At 39.0% G+C, this 21447-nt stretch overlaps 1 protein-coding gene across 2 annotated transcripts in view; it reads left to right on the top strand.

The window, feature by feature from the left end:
- Positions 1-21447, top strand: part of ECHDC1 (enoyl CoA hydratase domain containing 1) — a 35001-nt gene that overhangs the window by 4626 nt on the left and 8928 nt on the right. The window contains exons 2-5 of one of the 2 annotated variants that reach the window (XM_009583824.1): positions 16-237; positions 5266-5408; positions 10152-10204; positions 12147-12227. In XM_009583824.1, the coding sequence (XP_009582119.1) occupies positions 16-237; positions 5266-5408; positions 10152-10204; positions 12147-12227 (499 nt within the window). Of the gene's footprint in view, positions 1-9; positions 238-5265; positions 5409-10151; positions 10205-12146; positions 12228-21447 lie in introns of those variants that run through there. The other variant, XM_009583825.1, reaches the window with a different exon arrangement.

The following is a 21447-nucleotide window of genomic DNA, read 5'->3' as shown; positions in this document are numbered from 1 at the left end:
CCCGTTTCTTCCCAGAAATGGCAGCTGCTCTGTGGAAGAACTTACTTCAGACTACAAAGGAGACGATACTACAACAGAGGATGACATCACTGTATACTGGTGCTCATGGCTATGAGGAAGAACGGATAAAGGAAAAACTTCAGCAGTTTGCTGGTGGATCCATTAACCTCTCCAAAAGAGACAGTGGCATTGGAATACTTACTGTGAACAACCCAAAGCTAATGAATGCCTTTACAGGTATTAATTAGTTGATGGGGTTGCTGGTTTGGTTTTTTTCTCTTTCAGTTACTCCTTTTAGCGATTTACCTAAAGAAAATTAAAAGCTGTGCCTTGCCATTCTGTAGTTAAAAGAATAAGTTTTATTCAGATGTGTATCGAATGCCCACTGTTCTGCATAGTAGCTTTGCCATAAATGTCGTGAGAATATAAGAAATTCTCAACGACAGAAGGACTGTCTGGCAGAACATGCCCCCCCCCCCCTCTTTTTTTTTTTCCAGTCAGCGCAGTTCTGCTACTGTGCTCTTTCTTGTATCTCCTTTTATTTTGTCTTTACTGTTCTGGAAATGTATAGGGTATTTTTACGGGGGTGGGAAGATGCCATCTTTGTTTTGTAGGTGGAGTAGAAAGGGTGCGTTTACTTGTTTGTTATTTACCTAAAGCCTTCTCTGTAACTTAAGATTCTATAATTTGGTCTTTTCATCACCCAAACTGGCTTCCATTTCTTCTTTGTTTGCCTCATATCTTAAATACCAGTGACTGGTTAATGAAAGATCAAATGAGCTGTGTATTCTCAGCTGTTGCAGATCAGGAATCTTCTTAATATGCTTTTACACTGGACAGCTATCAAAACCAAGTGCCTTGTTTGATTAATTTTGTATTATGAGAGGCTTTTGATCTCCAAAATAGGTATATTTGCTTCTCTCCCTAACTGTCTAGAATATTACAGTTTATGCCGTTCTCTTCAGACGTAAGTGGCACAGGTTCAGGGTCTGCATCTGCCTGAGCTTGAGCTGTGCATAAGTCTTTACTGTAAGAATGCCTTTATCTGTTAATATTTTGAAATGGGTACAGTTGTGTCATCTTGTTAATTTCTTTTTTGCTGTTCTGTTTTCCTGCCCGGTTCTCCCTGTTCCTTTGCTGTCAGCAAATTTGTTTGCAACCCACTAGCAAAGCATAGAGCTGTTTACATGGAGAATGTCAATCTACTCCTTCCACTAATGATTGTTAGCTGAAAGGAGGAGAACCTAACAGAACAACAGAATTGGTGGTAAGGCACCTAGATGTCTCTGCAGTTTCTCTTTTGTTTCCATTTAAAAGTTCATGTATAAAATCATTACCTAACTTGAGAAGTTGTAGCTAAAAGACGTTAGCATGGAGATTGTCCTTCTGAATGCCTCCCTGTCAGCATACATGTTATTATACAATCATAATTACATTGTTGTTTCCTCTTTTTCTACAGATTGGGTTTTTATTTTTGACTCAAAATAGAGCTGTGCAAGGTACAGCTTGTAGACTGTGTGCTCTTAGCTTATTTGTTGTGGAAGTTGAAAGGGACATGAGAAATGAGATGTACTAACAAAAGGAGAAAGGACAGATAAAGCCTAGTCTGCTATGGAGATCAGATGTAATACAAGTCAAACTGCTTAAACTAAACTTTCATAGAAACTTAAAACTATGTTCTCTGTTTTCTAGGTGCTTGGCAGAAGGGGCTCAGAACTGATTTGCTGAAGTGCTGAGCAGTTGCAGCTGCTATTTAGGCCACTGGTAGCTGTGCTGTGACTATACGAAGTGCTATATAATGTTAATATACTGAAATCATATCACACATCTTAAGCTGAGCACCCAAAATTAGCAGATATTTTCTCTATGGCTCAGTTAGTGGTCTGTAAAATAATCTCTTCTCTCCTTATAGGACTGCTGTAAAAATAAATTATTAGTGTATGTGATTTAGATGCTCTAGTAGCAAAGAGGAGCTACAAAAACCTGTGAGCAAATTAATAGTTCTGTCTTTGTTGCAGACCCTGATTAGCATATAGCAAATGAGCCATGGGATCAGGCAGTTCTGTTTTATGGTAGTGTGTAGAGCCCTGTAGAGAGCAGTACTCCATTTTGTGAGGTAATAGCCACAAAAATTTGCTCTGGAAAAATCTTACTATGGCAGTTGAAGAGATTACTGCTTCTTTCTACTGTGCACCTCTGCCAGAAACTTTTGTTGTTACAGGAGGAAGAGTAAAAGCAAAATCACGCTGGCCCCTTGGCTGCTGGGGTGGATGGTATGGCATATTAGTTTATACTGCTTTTCATTTTATTTTAACATTACTATCTGTAAACTGTAGTTGCTGAGGAACTAGCAAGCACTTGATCCTTTTCCTTTTGTTGTGTATCGAGTAATACCCTTCAGGAGAAGTATGAAAAGGGATGGGATGCACAACCCTTAAATTGCCCGAGCAGGACTTCGTTGACTTCATCAGCCAGCGCCTGTAGATACCCCCAAATAAATTCTGTTGATTCTGTGTCTCAGAGCTTCTGGATAGTGGCAGATGTGAATTTATATATACATATAAATACATATATATAGAAAAAAAGTACATATATTCCCTTAGAAAGCTGCAAAACATCATTAAACTGTTGAGAGAAATCCTATTTGCCAGGCATTTACTTTACACAGCAGCTTTTTATCTCAAAGGAATTAGGCTTATTCTAAGCTTGAGCAACTCATGGAATCAAAAGCAGAACAAAATTGTTAGCAAATTGCTAATGGGCAATGTGGAGGTTGTTATGCCTTTTTTCTCTTCTTAATTGGAATCTGATAGCCACCTGTTTGAAATGGTCTCTTTGGAAACAAATGCTAATAATGTCAATTTAAGACTGGTGGAACCAATTTCAGCAGCACAACCTCTTGCTGAACTAAAGTTGAACTTAATTTAAAAGAGAAGGAAGCCAGCCTGCAGGAATTAGATAATAATGGTGATAATTTTATTTTCTAGAATTGACTTTAAAGCATTTATTCTCAGATTATAATTAAGATGCAAACAAATTATTATTCCAAGTAGATTTAGTTCTGTGAAGAGCACGAACTTACTGGTATCAAATACTGAAGGGCCAAGACTGGCAGAATGAGGATTTGCTTTAGTATTGTGTCCTCATCATTATATCAAACGTCATGGACTATATCTGTTGGTAAAATAATAGTTCAGTGTCGTCAGTGATGGAAGGGATGCTCTCCCAGGAGTACGGGACAGGCTTTGGCCAGTGTCTCTTGTCCCCTGCTGTTGCATGTGACTGGCTCACACGGTTCCGTTTTGTAAACTCAATTTTTCAGTTAACTAGATTTTTGGCTCGTAATACTCTGTGGAGTACCTCACTGCTTTGATTATTAAAAGCACCGCAAACAGTGGTTGTGCTGTACCTTAACTGGCAAAGCTTGGATGCCAGCTGAAATACCTTTCATGGAAGAAAACTTGGTGAATATGCAAAAAGTGAAATCCACAGGGTTGATGCACACCTATTTAAACAGCAGCGTTTGCAGAAAAGTCGTTGTTGAGTGTACTGTCAGGCTGGGAAACTATTTCAAGTGAAGACCCACAAAAATCATATCTAGGCCTAGTTCTGCTCAGTGTTTTCCTTCATGGCTGGGATGAGGGAATAGAAGGTGAACTGCTGAAATTGGCAGATGACCCCAAATTGGGAGAGCTTGCAAGATTATTATTTGGAGCAGAGGAGTGGAATTCAAAGTGATCTTGATTAACTGCTACAAAGAGCTCAAGATCAACAAGGTGAAATTCAATGAAGGCAAATGTAATGTGCAACACACAAAAAGCATCACCAAGTTATAAATACAGAAGGGAAATGAATGGTAAAAGTGCTGGGATTTGTTAGAGGATCATAGTCTGGACCTGACAGTGGAAAAAACCAACCCAGTGTCATTCCAGTATATAATATGTAATGTCCACTTAATTATTGCCCTCCTCAGGAACATTGTCAAAACGTGCTATTTCAGTGGCTGAGACCAAGCCTAAGGTGGGTGCTTGACTGAGAATTCAGTCTTGACCTGGTGCTGGGATGCTTACTTCAAAAGGAACTGCAAGGAAAACAAGCAGGAAGGAAAAAAAAAAAATCTCCTATGTGAGGATCGCTGCTAAAAGGCAATTTCAGAACAGGATGAGTTCTATGCATGCAGGCGTAGGGTCAAAAAACCAACACTCTTGGCAGAAAAGAGTCCTTGAGAGTATTAATCTAAAGCACATTTCTATCTGAAAAAGGTAGGCCTGCTATCTAAATTCTTATCAAAGGAGGATAAAGCTGAGAGTATCATCAGCGTATATGTAGGCTGCTTTTTGAAATTAGTTTCTGTAAATGTTTTCTCTTAAGATTATAACTGAATGAGAGTCATAGGCATTCAGAGAGGAAGCGCTTTAAGTTAATGCTGGGTAAGCTCAGTTGATGTGGAAGATGCTGCAGTTTAGGACGAGCTCTAGAAACAGGAGTTTGTAGAGTTCCATATCAGGAAGGGTACTTACATGAACATATGAGAATACTATGTTTAAGCTAGAAGTAGAAAGCTGCTACTGTATAATCCATACATTTGGAGCCTAGGGTATACTTTGTAAAGAGAGCCTTTCTAGGAGGGTACCAGGGAGAGAATCAAAGATGTTTTAGAATGATCTTTTTTTTTCTTGTCCTTTTAAAAGATAAAAGGTACTTTGCTCCTATTTTCAAATGTGTCTGTTTTCTTTTGGATGAACACTTCTAAATGTCTTTGGCCTCCAACATAGTTTGCTCTTCAGCCTTTTTTTTAGGAATTTTTATTAACATTGACTGGTTGCACCTTGAAACCAGCTTGCAGATGATTCTTTTCTGTATTCTGCCAGCTCTTTGGGCAGGGTGAAATGACAGTAACATAATGACTAGATGGACAGATCTGGATAGATACGTGTATAAGTTCATGCGTTCTGAATGTATGCAAACAAGAATAAACCAGGTAGAGTTTATGCTTGCCTCCTTGCTTTTTTTTTTTTTGTTTGGTTTTTTGTGAGTGTAACACAAATTGCAGAATATGCTTCAGAATTTCAGGAAGTGCATCTTTGAGGGGAAAAAACTTACGTCAGTGCTTGTGTGTGGGATTTAAGGTGATGCTTTCCCTTGTGTTTTTAAGCCCATCATTTATTAATGATAACTTGGTTTTGGCGGTGAAAAATGTAATGTAAAATATAGTAGTGATAATAAATTCCTGTTAAAAATGTTTCTTCTCCCCTCTTGTGACAGGCACTATGATGTTAGAACTCCAGGAGAGGGTAACCGAACTGGAAAACTGGAAGGATGGCAAAGGCCTTATCATCTATGGTGCAGGAAACACCTTTTGCTCGGGATCTGATTTGAATGCTGTCAAAGCAATATCCAACTCCCAGGCAAGTCGTGATACAAATTAAGTTTTTGAAGAAAAATCAGCTTTCTGATATTCTGAGATCCCTTTCAGACAGAGGTGTTACACTATGTGCTGCAATTTTACATGCCAGTCACAGAATAGAGCTTTCGATGGTTCAAAAAAATGCTGGCAGACCCTTTAAGCCATGGCTTAAGTTTTACTGTAATTCATTCATAACACTGAATTCCTACATATTCTTTTTAGCCTTTTCTTTTAAAAATGTAATTTCAGTTTCTCAGAGCAGTATGTGGTGAATTTACACATCAAATAACCTATGCTTCAGTAGTTTGACCTTTAAAGCAGATACAAGTAATCATTTCTTATATATTATAAAGTCAAAACCAAATTTAAGCAGCATGGCTGCTATTACAGAAAGGTTTCAATTTTGTCAAAACTGTGCTTGGACCTGCATAAAATGGAAGGACAGATGCAATTCTTGTGCTGTAAAGCTTTGGCATTGATCTTGTAGTCCAGTCAGGGAGTCGTGTGTAACTATGGGGCTGAAGAGGTCAAGGTTTTATGGCAGTTTTTCACTCATGCCAGCCTGTCTTGACAACTTTCACATGTGCTGTCATTCTTTTTATGGGTTAATATGTGGTTCTTGGCAATGTGTGAAATATGACTTTGTCAACTGCAGGGGAAGGGGGCCTTCCTGTGTTGCTCTTACGTCCTGGTTTGCAGTTGTGATAATTGTCATCCTGGTGCTTTTTTGTCTCCATTTCAAGTTTCAGGATTTGCCCACGCAAATTAATTTTAATTGAACATTCTAGTAACAACACCAACTCAAAACCTGATTAATCTGGTATTTGTCTTTAGTGATGATTTGTTTCTGTTGATGAAACTAAGTATCATAAAAATCACTGTGTCTTAAATATTTCTGGCCTGATAAAATAAATAGGATGGTCCAGTTTTCAAAAGGTACAGGAGGCTTTGTTTCATTTGTGGAACACCCTGAGAGATATACTTTTCTTAATATGGAGACACCATGCTTTATAGATACAGAAGTTCTTTGGGAAGTTTTTATTTGGATGCTTTATAAGCACTGGCCATTTAAAAAATATAGATGTATCTTTGATTTTAGTTTCTTTTTTAATTGTTTGGGGTTTTTTTAATCTGAAATTTTCAGCTTATTTTAGCATTATAGCAACAGAAAAGGAGCTGAAACCAAGCACGGGCCAATTTTCTTATCTGCAGTCTAGGCTTTCCCTCAGAGTTCTGCATTCAGTAATTCTCAGTGATTCTGCTTCCATACTCCCTTGGACATTTAGTATTCTGTCTATATGTTTATAGAAATTACTTGGAGCCATTGCAGTGGCAGAGAGGGCCCTTCTAAGGATTAGGGTCCATAATAGATATACTGGGCAGCATGAAATGCATACGTATTAATTATAACTTTGTGAAAATTCTCTGGAAAGAATCTAGATTTCATGCTAGTGCTGAAATACAAGTCTTAAGAGTTACCAGAAATGATCCAAGACTAGTTAAACATCGTTGCTTTCTGTTTCCTTGGGAGAGTGCAAACTATTTATCCAGAACTGAGGTTTCTTTACAATAGCCAACTCCTAAACCATCTGTTTGATGTGATTTATTAGTCTTTATTAAATAAAACTTGACTAAAATAAGGAATAGCATTTGCTGTTCTCTAGTCTTGCAGAACTCTGCTCTCTAACTCACTGCAGATGAGAGAGTTTTGTCTGGTTTCAGGTTAAAAGAGCATTAGGTTAAGTTTTCCGTCCACAAGCATCCCTAAGGAAAAAAAAAAAAGGGAATAGCTTCATGCTTGAACTGGAGTGTTTTTCCTTTAATTTTTTTCAAGGCTGCTTTAGCCCATAGCTTTTAGTAATTACAGAAAACACTTTTCTTTTATTCAACCTGTTGTTTGAGGAGAGATTGTATTTTTCGTAATCTACAATATAGTTTGCCTTTCCCTGTGGTGCAGGAAAGGCAGAATAATGGCCAAGAATGCTGAAGCATTTTCGTGCCCCCTAGTGGCTCCTCCTCCTCTTCTTCTTCTTCCTCCTCCTCTTCTCTTTGTCCTCCTTCTCCCACGTTCAGTTGTTCCTAACCCTGAAACAAACCCAGGTCCCCTGCCTGTTCTTCTTTGGCAAGTGCTAGCATTATGTGACCAAATCACAGAAGGCAAATTAATAGTGGAATTTAAAAAAAAAAAAAAAAAAAAAAAGGTGGGGTTTTTTTTTTTTTGGTCCTTGTAAGCCTGGTTCCCAAGAGCAATAACCTCATTCTGGAGTGAGACTTGAAAAGCTGGCTAGCTGAAAAGCAGGAGAAGCTCTTGAAAGGACAGCTGAGAGGAAGGAGGAACAAAGGAGAATTTCACTTTCCTTGGTCCTTGTCTAAAAGCCCGAGGACAGAGGTTCCTGAGTGGTAAGCCGCGGAGGGAGGACTTCCGAGCAGTTAGAGATGGTCTGGAAATATTGTTCTATCTGTAGTGAAAGTGGACTCTCAGCTTTTGCAGCAAAAAGAGCCACGGGTACAGTTTTCTGCTTTATGAAGGTGACTTTCTTCTTCCCTGCCTCCCCTAGCTCCACCGCAAACTAGTGATCCTGTTCTTCCATGGGTAGTGCATACTGTATTCTACCTCACTTTCTGCTTGTTAGTTTTCTTCTTACTCCAAGGACAGTATTAGAGCTGAAAATGTGATTATTCCACTAGACTCCAGTGAATACCTCTCTTATTCAGATAAAATACTCTGACTAGTAGCCTTATTTTTCTTATCAGGAAGCTTTGAAGGGTATGTTGGCTAGGACTCAAGTAATTGTGATTTTTTTTCAGGGTGTTTTCTGTGCAGGCATTTTTTCCATGTGATACCCAGTAATCTCTCTACCACCTGAGAATATGAAGACCTTTCTTTTTGTCTGCTCAGTCATAACTGCGTTTATCAAGCTGGTCTGTTCTGGCATTAATCTTTAATTACCATTTTGGTATGAATGCAGACAGCCAATTTGAATGCAAGGACTCTGCTGTGATGAAATGAAAAATTACTTTCTCTGAAGAGCTTTTTTGCAGCTTCATCCTGATGGTTGTAGTATGGGAATTGTGCAAGTCCATGTCTGAGAACTGGTACCTTGTTATGTGGGTTTTGAACTTTTCTTCCTGATTAAAAGTGCTAAGACAGCTCTCATGGAGGATTTGATTGTTCTTTAATTTGGAAAGGAAATGTTGCTACTGGTCATAATGGATGTAGGAGATTGCTACAGTAATAAATAAAAGGCTCTTTGTAAATCAACGTGTGCTGAAATTTTCAAGCAGGCCTTTAATGTAATGAAACTGAATTCACTGGTTCCTCTGTAGTGATTGTCATGGCAGCTTATATCTGCCAGAGATCTGTCCCATAATGCTCGTTGGCGTTGGGCAGAGTACGTCTTGGGAATGCATGAATAAATGGACAATAAATCAACTGAAGTTGAAAGTCCTATTCCAGGATGTGCTGAAGACTTACTGCATATCTTTTCTTCCCCTGAGGTATGAGTCAGAAGCTTTTAATTAAGGCAGATTCTTTAACTTGCCAACCCCTGTAAAACTGTGTTTTAGAAATTTGTAAACGCCAATAGAGAGATGTTTGTTTGTTCTTTTTCTTCTTACCATTTGTTTTTTTGTTTGGTTGGGTTTTTTTGAAAGACATGCTGAAATCGTAACCTACTGGTTTTTTACTTCTATGGTGTCCAAACTTTTTTTTTTTTTTTTAATCTGGATTAAATGGCAAATATGTAGTTCAGTGTATGCAGTTCAGTATGTATATGAACATGGTCATACTGGGTCATTTAACCGAGTCATTTGTCAAGTTAGTGGTCAACACTGCATGCCTGAGAAAGAATATAAGGACAGGGAAGGTAGATAGATAACGATTTTGCTTCAAAACACTCTCTTAGTCCCCAGCAACTTGTGACTAAGACTTCTAGAGCTTGAGGTGTTGCCTTGTATTTAATAACCTTTTGTCGATTTTTCTGTCATGAGTTTATCTAGTTGTTCTTGAATTCATGTAGTCTTTCAGAGGTTGCAATGCCCTGCTGCAAAGTGTTCCACAGTTTAACTACATGTTGTAGGAAGAAATATTTGTTTTGAACCTAGCAGCAACTGATTTTATTTGGAGCCCCTTAGTCCCTGTACTGGAAGAGAAGGGAACAATTGTTCCCTATTCACTATTGTTTGCAAGCTGATGTAAAACATAAAGAAGGAGAGAAATAAGAAGAATCTTCTTTCTGGGTTGTCTTTTTTTTTTGGCTGAAATGCTTTTGGCCCAAACAATAAAAAAAATGTACTTGGTAGATTGTATCTTGTCTAAAGCTTTATGGATTTGGAACAGTAAAAAGTACGCAGTGCTCTATGGTCCTATACAGGCTTTTAAAACTTAGCTTTATGGGTGTTTAACTGGGAGCAAGAAGAGGAAATTAAGAGGAAAGGATGTAAAATTTCACATCATAGAAATTCAGTATTGCAATTACTTTAACAGTGGCTTAATTATAACTGAAATTCATATAAATTGATTGAGTTCTGATTTTTTTTTTTTTTTTTTTTTTTTAAAAACCTGATTTATACTAGGTTTTCTATTTGTGTATAGTGGGATTGGGCTGGAATTCAGGCAAGATTAACCAGAGAGAAAAAACTCAGCTAGAGTAAATATAATGAATACTCCTGTCTACTCCATCTGTGTGTTTAATTGCTTCACGTTAGGATCACTTAACATTTTTTAATTTCCTATTCTTTGTAGGATGGGATGGATATGTGCATGTTTATGCAAAACACCTTAACCAGACTTATGAGGTAATATATTTTATTTACCTGTCTTTATGAAGTAATTATAAGGATTGGAATATGTTTTGGCTAACTCTTTAACAAGATGTTTGAAGTTAAATACAGTTTTAAGTATGTAATCTTGAATCCCAGACCTTGTATTCGCACATGTTAATCAGGTAGGTATTTATGGATTTAAATTAGGCCTTGACATTTTGCAACTATTAGGCTTTCCAAATATTGGAACAGAAAAAAATCCTATAGGCTTATATGCAGAGGGCCAGGAGATGCCTAGAGTTAAGGAAATCTGAGCCTTCAAAGTTTCTGAAGCTGACTTCTGTAACTCAGTGGAAATTGGTAGCTCTTAAAAAAACAAGCAGGGCCAGCTTATGCAGCCTACGCAGGTAACATTTATTTAATATATTTATTTAATCTTCCCACTTCTTAAGAGGAATGTATTCAGTTCTACCATCTGGTCCTTCTGAAAAACATTTTTTCCTTTCCTTTAGATTTAGCTTCCCTTAAGAAATCACATTTCTATTAAATCCATGTGTGGTAGAGTCTGTCTTTTTTCTGCTCAGAGCTCTTTGAAGATAAATATTTTTTGTTTTCAAATAATCTATATGAGAAAGTGTTACGAGTTAACGTTATTCTGTAAAACTGCCCAGGAGATTGGAGACTTAGTAGTAGTACTGTAAGGAATCCTCAGGATCGGAATTAGAACCCGTTTGTAAAAGATGGTCTCCGTATAAACAAAATTGATGGGACAAAGCAAAGAGGAGGAATATGTATGAAGATTAAGCCCTCACCTCAGGTGTCTTGACTTAGAGTACACTGAAGCTATGGTTCAGGGGGAGCACTGAACTCCTGTCTGGGGGCGTCTATTGTACATGGGATCAATCTCCCTCAGAGGGAGCTGAGGCTGACTGTGATCCTGAAGGAGGTCCCTCAAATGGATCGAAGTGTGGATGTAGGGGACTTGGACCCATATCTTCTGGTTCCCCATAGACCATAGGAAAAATGAGGTTACCCTCTTCCAATGGGTTCATTTGTGCCGTGTATTGTATGAAGTGCGCTGCAGCTGGTAAGTGAACTTGGGCCATAAGAAATTGTTGGTGCTTCTGTTAAAGTAGAAGTAAAACCAAACATGTGGTCATGATTGGGAAGCTGACTTCTGAATGTGGTTTCAAAACTGCTCAATGAGTTAAATGTCTCTTCGTAGTAAAAGACGAAACAGCTGTATCAGCATGCAAAGTCTGGGACTAGCCAGTTGTCTTAATTTCTTAGGGAATGTGGCTTATCCCAAGTCAGTCACTGTTCATTAGTATTCATTTCACAATGGCAGCGGGGAAAGAGGTTCTCCCTACATACTCTTCCTTCCCTCTGTCCTTTGAATTACCTTGAACGTGATTAAATACCTTGAGCATGATTAAATCCAACACCATCAAAGGTAGTAGATTGTTGCTATCCGCAAAGGACGGTTCTATCCTCCAGAAAAAAAGTTGATGACTGAGAAGGTAGCACTCTGAAGACGCTGCTGAAGGTATCATGCTGAATCTTATTATTTTTAGATAACCCAGCCATGCAGTTCTTCGTGTCCCTTTCTACTTTCTGTAGTGTACTGGTTTAGGGTAGGGTCTTGGGTCGCTGTCCTGTCACTCCTTCTTGCAGATAGTCTTTTTGGGTATAGTCTGTAGTATGTATTCTTCATAACATAGTACATGATCTTCTTTACTTTGATTCCATTTGATATATCTGTCTTGTTTCATTTTGGGATTCCGTATTAATTACGGAATAATCATTTTAGCATAAGTGGAATTGGTTTTGTGCTACTAACCCACGAAGATGTAGTTATTTGAATGAGTTGGAATATTTTTCTGATCTTTTACTATAGAGATGGTTTGCTTGAATCCTTTTGTAATTTCTAGAAGACTAAAAGCATGAATTTTGGTTACAAAACTCTCTTGTGTAGATTGCCTTTGATCAGTGTTGCACTAGTCCAAGGAAAAGCTCTTGGAGGAGGAGCAGAACTTACTACGGCGTGTGATTTCAGGTAAGATCAACAATTTGAGTAGCTGTCATTTTGGGTCAGTGATTTAATGACTGCATACCTACGAAATGTGGGAAGCTTGAGGTCCCACTTTTACCAGGACTCAGGTCCTTGAATTCCAAGGTGTTAAGAACTGGGCTTTGTCAGCAGACTTCACAGGAAAAAAGTCTGGGTTTCCTGATAGTACAGAGGAAATGTTACTTACTGTCAGGTTATACAGTTTGAATCACTGTGTAAGACAAGAGCAGTGAGGAGCTTTAGCTGTGTCATAGACCAAGTGGGTCCAACTTCTCACCCCTAAGTGAGAGGTAGGACTGCAAAATTGTGTATCCCCTTATGTCTCTTTATGTGGCTGTCATAAATGAAAATAAATAAATAAAACTCTCCATTAGTCTGGTATTTTGTGTTCTGGGTTTATTTGTAACATAACTTCGTGCTGTACAGTTTTTGAAATGAGTTTGAGATGCAGAGAAAGCAAATGAGGTTCTGTTCCTGGTTTTTTTCCATGCAGGTGGAGGGATTTGCCAGCACGAAACAAGTAGCAAAAAACAGGGCTTTAATTAAAGAGGCTGAATGCAGAACGGGAACTGAAAGAAACTAAAATAATAAAATGTCACTTTATTTAAACAGTTGCTAATGTGCAAACAGCCTACAGATGTAACAGGATAAGCGCTGTGTGCAGCCTCTCAGAAAATGAGGATCTTTTAGTGAAGTTTTTATCTAAGAGAAGGAGGTGCGCTCTTTAAGAGGGTCTTAGCACCTGAAGTGGGAAAGGAATTGTCCAGCACAAGCTGAAAGTACTTTCAATATACTTGAAAGTATATTCAAAAGTAATACTAAGCAAAGTAAACTAGAGTATTACAGTGCTGGTCCAGGTATTGGGAACAGGCTTTGGATAGCGGAGATAGTATCTGCATTGTCTGAGCCACTTGGAAGCAATCTTCCTTTGCTTTAGAAACTAGATGCGGCCGGAACTTTCTTCGTATCTACACAGCCCCTGGTGAACTGGAACCCCAGCTCTGACTGTGGCCTCTGAGTACAGGCTGTATTATAAATGACTAGTAAACATGCAGAGAGGTACTGAGTTTGACAGCTGCAGTGTTGACAGGAGAATGCACCTGGGAGACTTAGTAGACCTTTCTGTATCTGTGAGTCCACTGACAGAAAGTGAATCCTGTTATCCCTAAATAGGAGTTTAGGGAATGTGAATGTAATGAAATTGAAATCTTTTGGCTTTCTAAAATATGTAGTCTCTACTACTCCAGCTATGTTGTTTGACATACTGTGTAATTATAGTCATTGTTAAGTAGCTCTTATTTGCATGAATTGAGCAGCTGCAATTCCTCTGATGTGCTGCTGTAATTTTCATAACTGCTACAGCTGTTGATCCATCTTCCATTACTTCCTAACACACCCATCCAGTGCAACTAAATAATAGCAATTCAGGAGCAGCAAATGGTACTTAATTAATAACAACAAGATAGAGAAACATATTCTGTGCTGCTATTGCTCCTGAATTTGAGAATTTTAATACTGGGGGACAAAATCTTGGTGTTTTTTTGAGGGCTATGAGCAGACATTAGTGGAACAGGTATTCTGTCCTGAGTCATTAGACGCCAAAAGAGGAATCTGAGAACAGAAATCAGAGAGGTTTGTTCTCTTCCTTGAACAAACTGTTTGGACTTTTTTTTAAGAACAGAATGAGTGAGTTGTGGCTGCTTTTAATTCTAAATTTTCAAATTCACTTCTATTTTTCACCGTTACTGTGTAAACTACCAAAGTGCTTGGTATGGCCTGAAGTATTTTCTAGTTTTTATCTCTGCCAGTTTGTACTACATAAACTGTACTGATATTGTTGAAGTGATTCACTTGAACCAAAATGGCTTATGTACCTTCTCTGAAATGTGCTCTGGCAGCATGATGCGTATCTTTACTGAAGCAGAGGTGTGGACAAATCCAATTTTAAAATAGCTGAGGTAGTTTAAGATATTACTGATGTATTCTTCCAGTGGCAGTTCTTGTGGTTAATTGTCTCTTACTCTGTTTTAAGCCAGCTCATTTAAAATTGGATTAGGGAGGGCTTGCATGAACTCTGGCACATTTATTGCTGGCATAAGGGCAGTGATGAAAAGTGAAAGCATCTTAAGTCACTTCACCTTTGATCTGGATGAAGAGGTCTTCTCAAAACATCTTCAATCTTAGCTGCTTTATGGATTGTTGCAGTGTGACTCTCCATAAGAAGCAACATCCATATAAAGATCATAAACATGTGATTGGGGAAAAAAAAAAAATCATTGCCAAGACAAGTGCAAGGTAATTAAAATCCTTCCAGACTTTTTCTGATATGAAAAAATTGGTAAGATAAGACTTCTGACACTGTAATTATTTATCTCAATTATTTCTGTAAAACTGAGCAATGTAAAACCATGCAGGTGTGAAACTTGCTTGGACAGCTGAGCTTTTTAGTACAGTGTCAAGAAACCTAGACTTCTTTGGTGTGCCACAGTTGAATATTCTCTCTGAGCCTGTAAAGATGGCTCATGGGTTCTGCTGCCAAATATCAGTGTACATTGCAGTTCTGCATGACACTGCAGCCATTTCAGTGAAGTGCACAAATGACTGTGATGTTGGATTCAGTGATGCAATTTTACAAATAATTGAAATGAAGTATCTGTTCTTAGTTCCCTGTATGCAGAAACTTGAAGCGTATCTTGTACTTGCACAATGCATGAAGTTAAGGAGAACTGATTTGGCAGGGTTGGTTAAGGAATTTGGACAAGAATTGTAGTGGGTTGTTGGCCAACAAGCTAACAGTTAGATATGGGGCAGAGGCAGTTTGGTAATGAATCTGTTTGTGCAATTATTACGAACACAGTAATCTCTGAGCATAGTAGCTACACTACCAGCCAATAGCCAGAATAACTAACTTTGAATTCTGAGCTGTCATCTTCTATTTCACGTTGGTGCCTTTGAGAAATCTCAGTGGGGCGATGTCTGTGTAGGTCCTTTGGACACGTCTACAACTTTGAAAATTTGGTCCTACATCACTTGGCAAATGGACTTCCATTGTACCTGAGGGCTTCTGAAAAATAGAGTCTCTTCCCCTCCCCCCCTTTTTCCTCTCTAATGCTACTGCAGTCAAAATAGAGGTGTGCTGTGCCGTGTAAATCCCATTTAAAAGGTGGTGTCTCCGGGCAGAGGATGGGAGTGCAAAGACGGAAAGCTACCCACTTCCCTCACCATTGAACTCAAAGTGGGCTCATGGGTAGAAGCAGCAGTATTATCCTTTTCTTTTTTAGCAAATAAATTAATCAACTATAATTTCTTCAGCTGTACTTCATGTTGCACAGTTAAATTGCAAAGGTCCAGTTTCACTAGTGTTGTTAGTGCTGAGGAGCATCCTACTTCGTAAAAAGCACCATTGATTCAAAAGAGCTATTTGCTTTCTGAGCAGACTTCTGCCCTGTATCTGTAGGAATGGCAGAATCAAGCTTTTAACAAGGGAAGAAGCTTATGCTAATAATGCTGCATTGATATCAAATTGGCCTTGCTGCATTTTAATTGGATGTTTTCTATATTTTTGTGAAATACGTAGGCATGTCCATAAAACGCCTAATAAGAGATACAATGAAATGCAGTTACTGAATAGCTTTTGGTGTGTGTGTTCTTGTGATGACTTGTGTTTATTTACTTTTACAAGCGTGCATTTAGTACATTAAATGTAATTTATATGAAATGAGGGAAGCAGAAGATAATATAACCACTACATAGATGTAGGCCCACTATGACTGACTTTGCAGTTGTTGCTCCTTTAAAAAAGGGGGGAGGGAGGGAAGCTGTAAAGACATTAACATTCTATGGCAAGCTTTTCCAAGAATAGGTTTCAGAACGTCAGAGCACAACACACTAGCTAGCTTCTTTGGAAACATTTCGCTGTATGCAAGGATTTTGGCTTTTGCTTTTATCAGGAGGAGCTTTTAGGTACACAAGATGCTGCTGTTTGAAATAAGGGTGCCTCAGTACATAGTAGCTCTTTTCACTAGGCAGAGCATGATATGAATGTAACGGGATGGGGTTCACATATTCATGAGTTCTTGCAAAGTCCAGGCTGACAAAGCACTTTTCATTAGATGTGACTCTGTAACGTTGCTGCACATCATGAGGAGAAGAATCAGTAGCCAAATCTGAGAGTGGGTTCTCACAGCTTCAGTTGCTTGCTATATGCCATAGATCACTTTTTTTTTAACGGGATAAAATTTTCCTCTTAAATATATATATGTGTGTGTGTGTGTGTGTATATATATATATATATGTAAAACCTCCTTCAAATCAGTTGGCAATTTTAGAATTCCATTGCAGTCATGTATCACTTCACATTTTTAGAGCCCACAAACATGGGAGGTTTGTTAGTACAATTTTCTGACGAATTTTCAGAGAGATGGATTATGGTTTTAAAAGTTTCATGTTTAACTTTTAGAGTTTTTAAGAAGGCAGTTCTCATTTTTGACCTGGCACACTTGACATCTGGTTAAGTAATAGCAGCACTGCTAGAAATGGACTTGAGAGCTTGTATTTTTGGGCTTGTATTTATGGACTGGTATTGTTTTTTTTATTACCAGTTTTCATTTGGGTTTGAATTTTGTGTGTTTACAATCATCCAGGCAGAGGATTTTTCACATAGTCTACGGTTCAAATTTACCACTGTTGGATTTTACTGGAAATGTAAGTAACAGCAACAAAGCATGAATTTGAGCTGAAGCTTTCTTTCTGAGGTTGTCTTTTTGTAGGGATTTACTTCATTCCAAGTTTGTTTTTTTTTCTTTGGGAGGCCAAACCATCTTATCCTGGGTGAATGAGATTTTTGTTATCAGCACGTGTCTACATTTTAGACCACTGTACCATGCAATCTTTTGTCTTTTTTGTTGAATAATCCTGTATGCAGCTGATTCACTGCTGCACAGTAATATTAAACAGAGGTAGCCCAGATAATGGAAAACTTAGATAAAACAGATTTTAGGGAATGCAGAGCTGGATCCATGCCGATTCTTTCTGGGACACCGGGCTGTCTGTATGCTGTAGGGAAGCATTCGAGGTTCAAGGAGAATTAGTTTTTGGGAAGAGTACAAATGCTATGAAATTGTCCATTATGCTTGCATCTGTGAAGCGACTAGTCCCCAGTTTAGATAAACTGCCTGCAGGTATTTGAGTTTGACACTCCACTGCTGATCTTCACTACCAAAATATTCTTTTTATATATATATAGTCAGATAGCTCCTCAAGTTGGTTAATATGAAGTCTGAGAAGCACTTATGTATTCCAGTCTGCTGATTCTGAGGTGGGATTATGTTGAGTCTGTGATTTCATGAGAAGGACAGACTGCCTGAACAGCTCACCTTAATGTGGGAGAAGGATGTCCCTGCTGCCCATTCCCAGCTCACTGCTTACCTCTGGTTTGCCGAGCACCAGTGAAGATGCCTGTTTGAGTCAATTATCTCGTGAAAAAGCAACAGAAAGGCTAGATATTTCCTGTTCTTATGGTGAGTTAAAGTGGTTTGTAAAAGGATATAGTAATGGCTAGAGCCAATATAAAGGGGAGCTCAGCCTCTAGGAGAGGATGACAAAGAACAGGAGGGAATGGGAATACAATCTTCTCCTTTTGGCTCTAGGGAGCTGTTAGCCTCAGTTTCCCCTGAAGCCACAGCTTTAAACTGCCCAACTGCATTGGATCAGCTTCCAGAGAATGTTTTCCAAAGTCCCTGTTACTTATCTCATTTTTCAGTCCTATTGAAGGACTACGAAAAGATGAACTCCTCCTCTCTTTATCACTCTGGGTAGCAATATAGTTAACATTGTAGATATCTGAAGGGTAATCGTCCACATCTGAGTTACTGTTCAATTGAAATGACCAAATGTTCCCCAAATGACTCAATCTCCCTGGGTTTTTGCAAGTGTAAGCAGGCGTTGCTGTGTGGATCTCAACCTACTTTCATTGTAAACACTGCCTTCACAGTTGCAATTCTAGTTTTCCCCTTCACCCCCTGTTTCTCTTCTCCCGTCTAATCCAAAGCAACCCAGTATCTTAGTGAAGATTTGGAGCCCTGCTGGCTAGATCTCTGTGTTCCTGTTCCTTCCAGACTCATACAAAATTGTGTGAAACAAGACTGCAGACTGTTTGAACCTGTAAACCTTGGTGGCTTCAGCTTCCTACTTCTTCCTGGATTCTGTAGTTAGTGAGAAACTAATTGCTACCGCTGTAACTCAGCAGTCACAGTAAGAATAAATCAAATTATAAATTCTTATATTAAATAAATTCCTATTGTGCTTAAACTGTTGAATGTTTAAGAGCTTCTAGTGTATCCATGGTCTGTTACTAGGTGTTAGCCTGCAGTTCTGTTTTGTGTGCTGATACATTCATATTCATAAACAAAAATCAAATATATAGACTGAGGAAAAAACAGTTTCAGTTAATGTGGATTTGTGTGTGTGGAAGAGAGAAACATTGTAAATAAAAAGGTACCAGGGGAAATTATACCTTTGGTGATAAGAGAATTGGTCACACTCTTAGGCATATTTGTGGAGGATCTGTTCCAGTTCACTGAAAATGTGCCTGTTTCTTGTCCAGCTAGTCTGAACATCCCATCAGTTAGTGATCTGAAGCTGGCTTTAGTTCCCCATCAATATAGCTAATGTGTTATATTAAAAAGAAAAGAGGTGAAGAAGTTAAGTTACTGTTTGTAATGTAGAATTTTAATGTTAAATTCTCCCTCGCATTTAAGCCTTTTTTGAGACATGTCATTGTGCGTTGCGTGTCCCCCCCCCCCAAAAAAAAAAAAAGAGATGAGCTCTGAAATAATATTTCATCTCTGGAAAACTTGAAACTTAGGCCACAGCCACTGTGATCATTTAAAATAAAAACCACAAGCTTCAGCATTTTCTGTTTCAGATTATTAACCTGGTATCTTGACAAATGGCAACATTTCATTATAATTTCATCACCAGTGATTTCAAGTAAGTGTATGATCTCTTTTTGCTTTAGTCAGAAATTGTTGTGTACCATGTGCAAATGCAGCATCAGTAGCACTGCAGGCAGACGGAGCTGAATTTCAAAGTGTGTCTTGTTACCCTAGGTCTTGTTAAAGGTTGTTAGTTAGTGTGATGTTACAACATATTTTAAATCCTTTCATGCTGTGGGTTGCAGAAATGTGATACATCAAATACATCATAAAGTGTTAGAGCAACTCGAACCTTGCATCTCTTAGGGGTGATGTCAAGAAATGCTGTTCCTTTCCAGTCGGCTGAGTTCAGGCGAGTGAGGTGATCTTTGCCTTTTTGACATTTTAGATGGCAAGCTCTGAGCCAGAGTGTTGGCAAGCTCCCCCCTCTCCTTTCTGTATCATCAGCAGAGATGAGCAAAGAATATGACTGAAATGCTCCTGCTTTAAGAGACACTTGAATTTGGTCCAGGAGAATTTCGTTCTGTTTTCTTTGGTCTTGATAAATATATATGATGGAAATAAAGATGTGGGAAACTGAGGTTATAAACACGGGTGTATACGCCGCACGAAAGTGTGCACATAATTTAAAAAAATACAGTATTTTCAATTTGAAAATAAGCTCCAGTGTACTTTTTTGATTTCTAGATGAATACTGGCATTCAGATTTGACTAAAAATTTCAATTATCAAACACCTTTACCTCAAAGTGGTCTTTTTTCTTCGAAGAATCTGGTAAAATATCACTGGATCTCTTCTAATGGAAATTTTTGCTTTAGTCTAAAAGGCATATCTGTTGTTGAAAATGTTTGCTTGAATGAAATCCAAATAGCTGTAGTTCCTTTTTTGGAAGGAAAGACTCATGTAACATTTTAGATTTCCAGCATGAGTAATTTTTATGTGAGTATTATTTTGGCATTCACTCACTTGTGTATTGAGGCTTTGGCAGCCTGTAAAGAATAGCTAAAACCTGCTTCATGGGTAAGACCTGAGTGCTATGTCGAGAAGAGAACTGCTCTGAAAATAATTGTACGGTAACGGAGGTAGCAGTGTGCCTGTGACTGGGACCCGTTGACATCAGGGTAATATAAATAAAGTCATAGCTGGGAATTAGAAGAGGAGGAGAGTGTTACTAAGACATCGGTCATTTGCAGGGGAGGAGAAATGGGGTAGTAGCCTGTGGATTGCTGTTGTACAACTGCAGGGAGAAAGGAGGATCCAGGCACTACATTTTGAACGATGGGGCTTCACTCTCACTTTATGGCTCTAGTGATTCATGACGTTTTCAGAGTTTATACTGCACGCTTCAGGGGAATTACAGCTCCCCGGTGTAACTATCTGTTTTATTCTCTTGATTCTGTGTGCTCTTAAATTGTGGTATGAGCCTTGCGTGCATTCATAAGCCTTTGTAAAGCCATGCTGCTCCTTCCCCGTGTGCACGCAGGGGGTGTTGTCAAACAGATTCGAGGCAGCACCCGTGGACTCTTTATTGCTGGCTGCATAATTGTAAAAAGTCTATGTCTCTCCCACTTGGAAAAGACCTTCTAATTTACTCTTTCTGCTGTTTTCTGGGTCTTCTCAGCTCACTTGAATGCTGAGGCACGAGAGTGGGGATGAGGGAACAGTTTGTGTGTGGCTCACACAGCTTTTATGTCGCATCGCAGCTTGCAAAGGGGTCGCACGATGCATGCGTGCAGCACGCACTGCCTTGCGTGACAGCGGTGGGGGGGCTGCACGAGCCCCCTAGCCAGCCCTCTCCCCCGCGCCACAGCCCCCCTGCGCGGGGCTGCCCACCTCCCGGCGCCCACAGCCCGCCGCGGCGGGATAGTACCCCAGGCTGTGGGAAACCCCTGTGAGCTTCGCATGTGGACCTCAAGAAGTATCAGCCTGGGAAATGGGGAAGATTCACTTTGCGGTTTGGCCAAATAGTTTTCTTTCCTGCCAGTTTATTGAAAAATGACCAGGGGGAAAAAAAAAGGCTCATCTTACTTCCTTTAATACTGCTTGTGGAGTTTTAATCAGTCATGCTACCCCAGGCTGTGGGAAACCCCTGTGAGCTTCGCATGTGGACCTCAAGAAGTATCAGCCTGGGAAATGGGGAAGATTCACTTTGCGGTTTGGCCAAATAGTTTTCTTTCCTGCCAGTTTATTGAAAAATGACCAGGGGGAAAAAAAAAGGCTCATCTTACTTCCTTTAATACTGCTTGTGGAGTTTTAATCAGTCATGCTTTT

This window comes from Fulmarus glacialis, unplaced genomic scaffold, assembly GCF_000690835.1.
Source record: "Fulmarus glacialis isolate BGI_N327 unplaced genomic scaffold, ASM69083v1 scaffold26298, whole genome shotgun sequence".
NCBI lineage: Eukaryota > Metazoa > Chordata > Aves > Procellariiformes > Procellariidae > Fulmarus > Fulmarus glacialis.
This window is presented reverse-complemented; position numbering and strand designations above follow the sequence as displayed.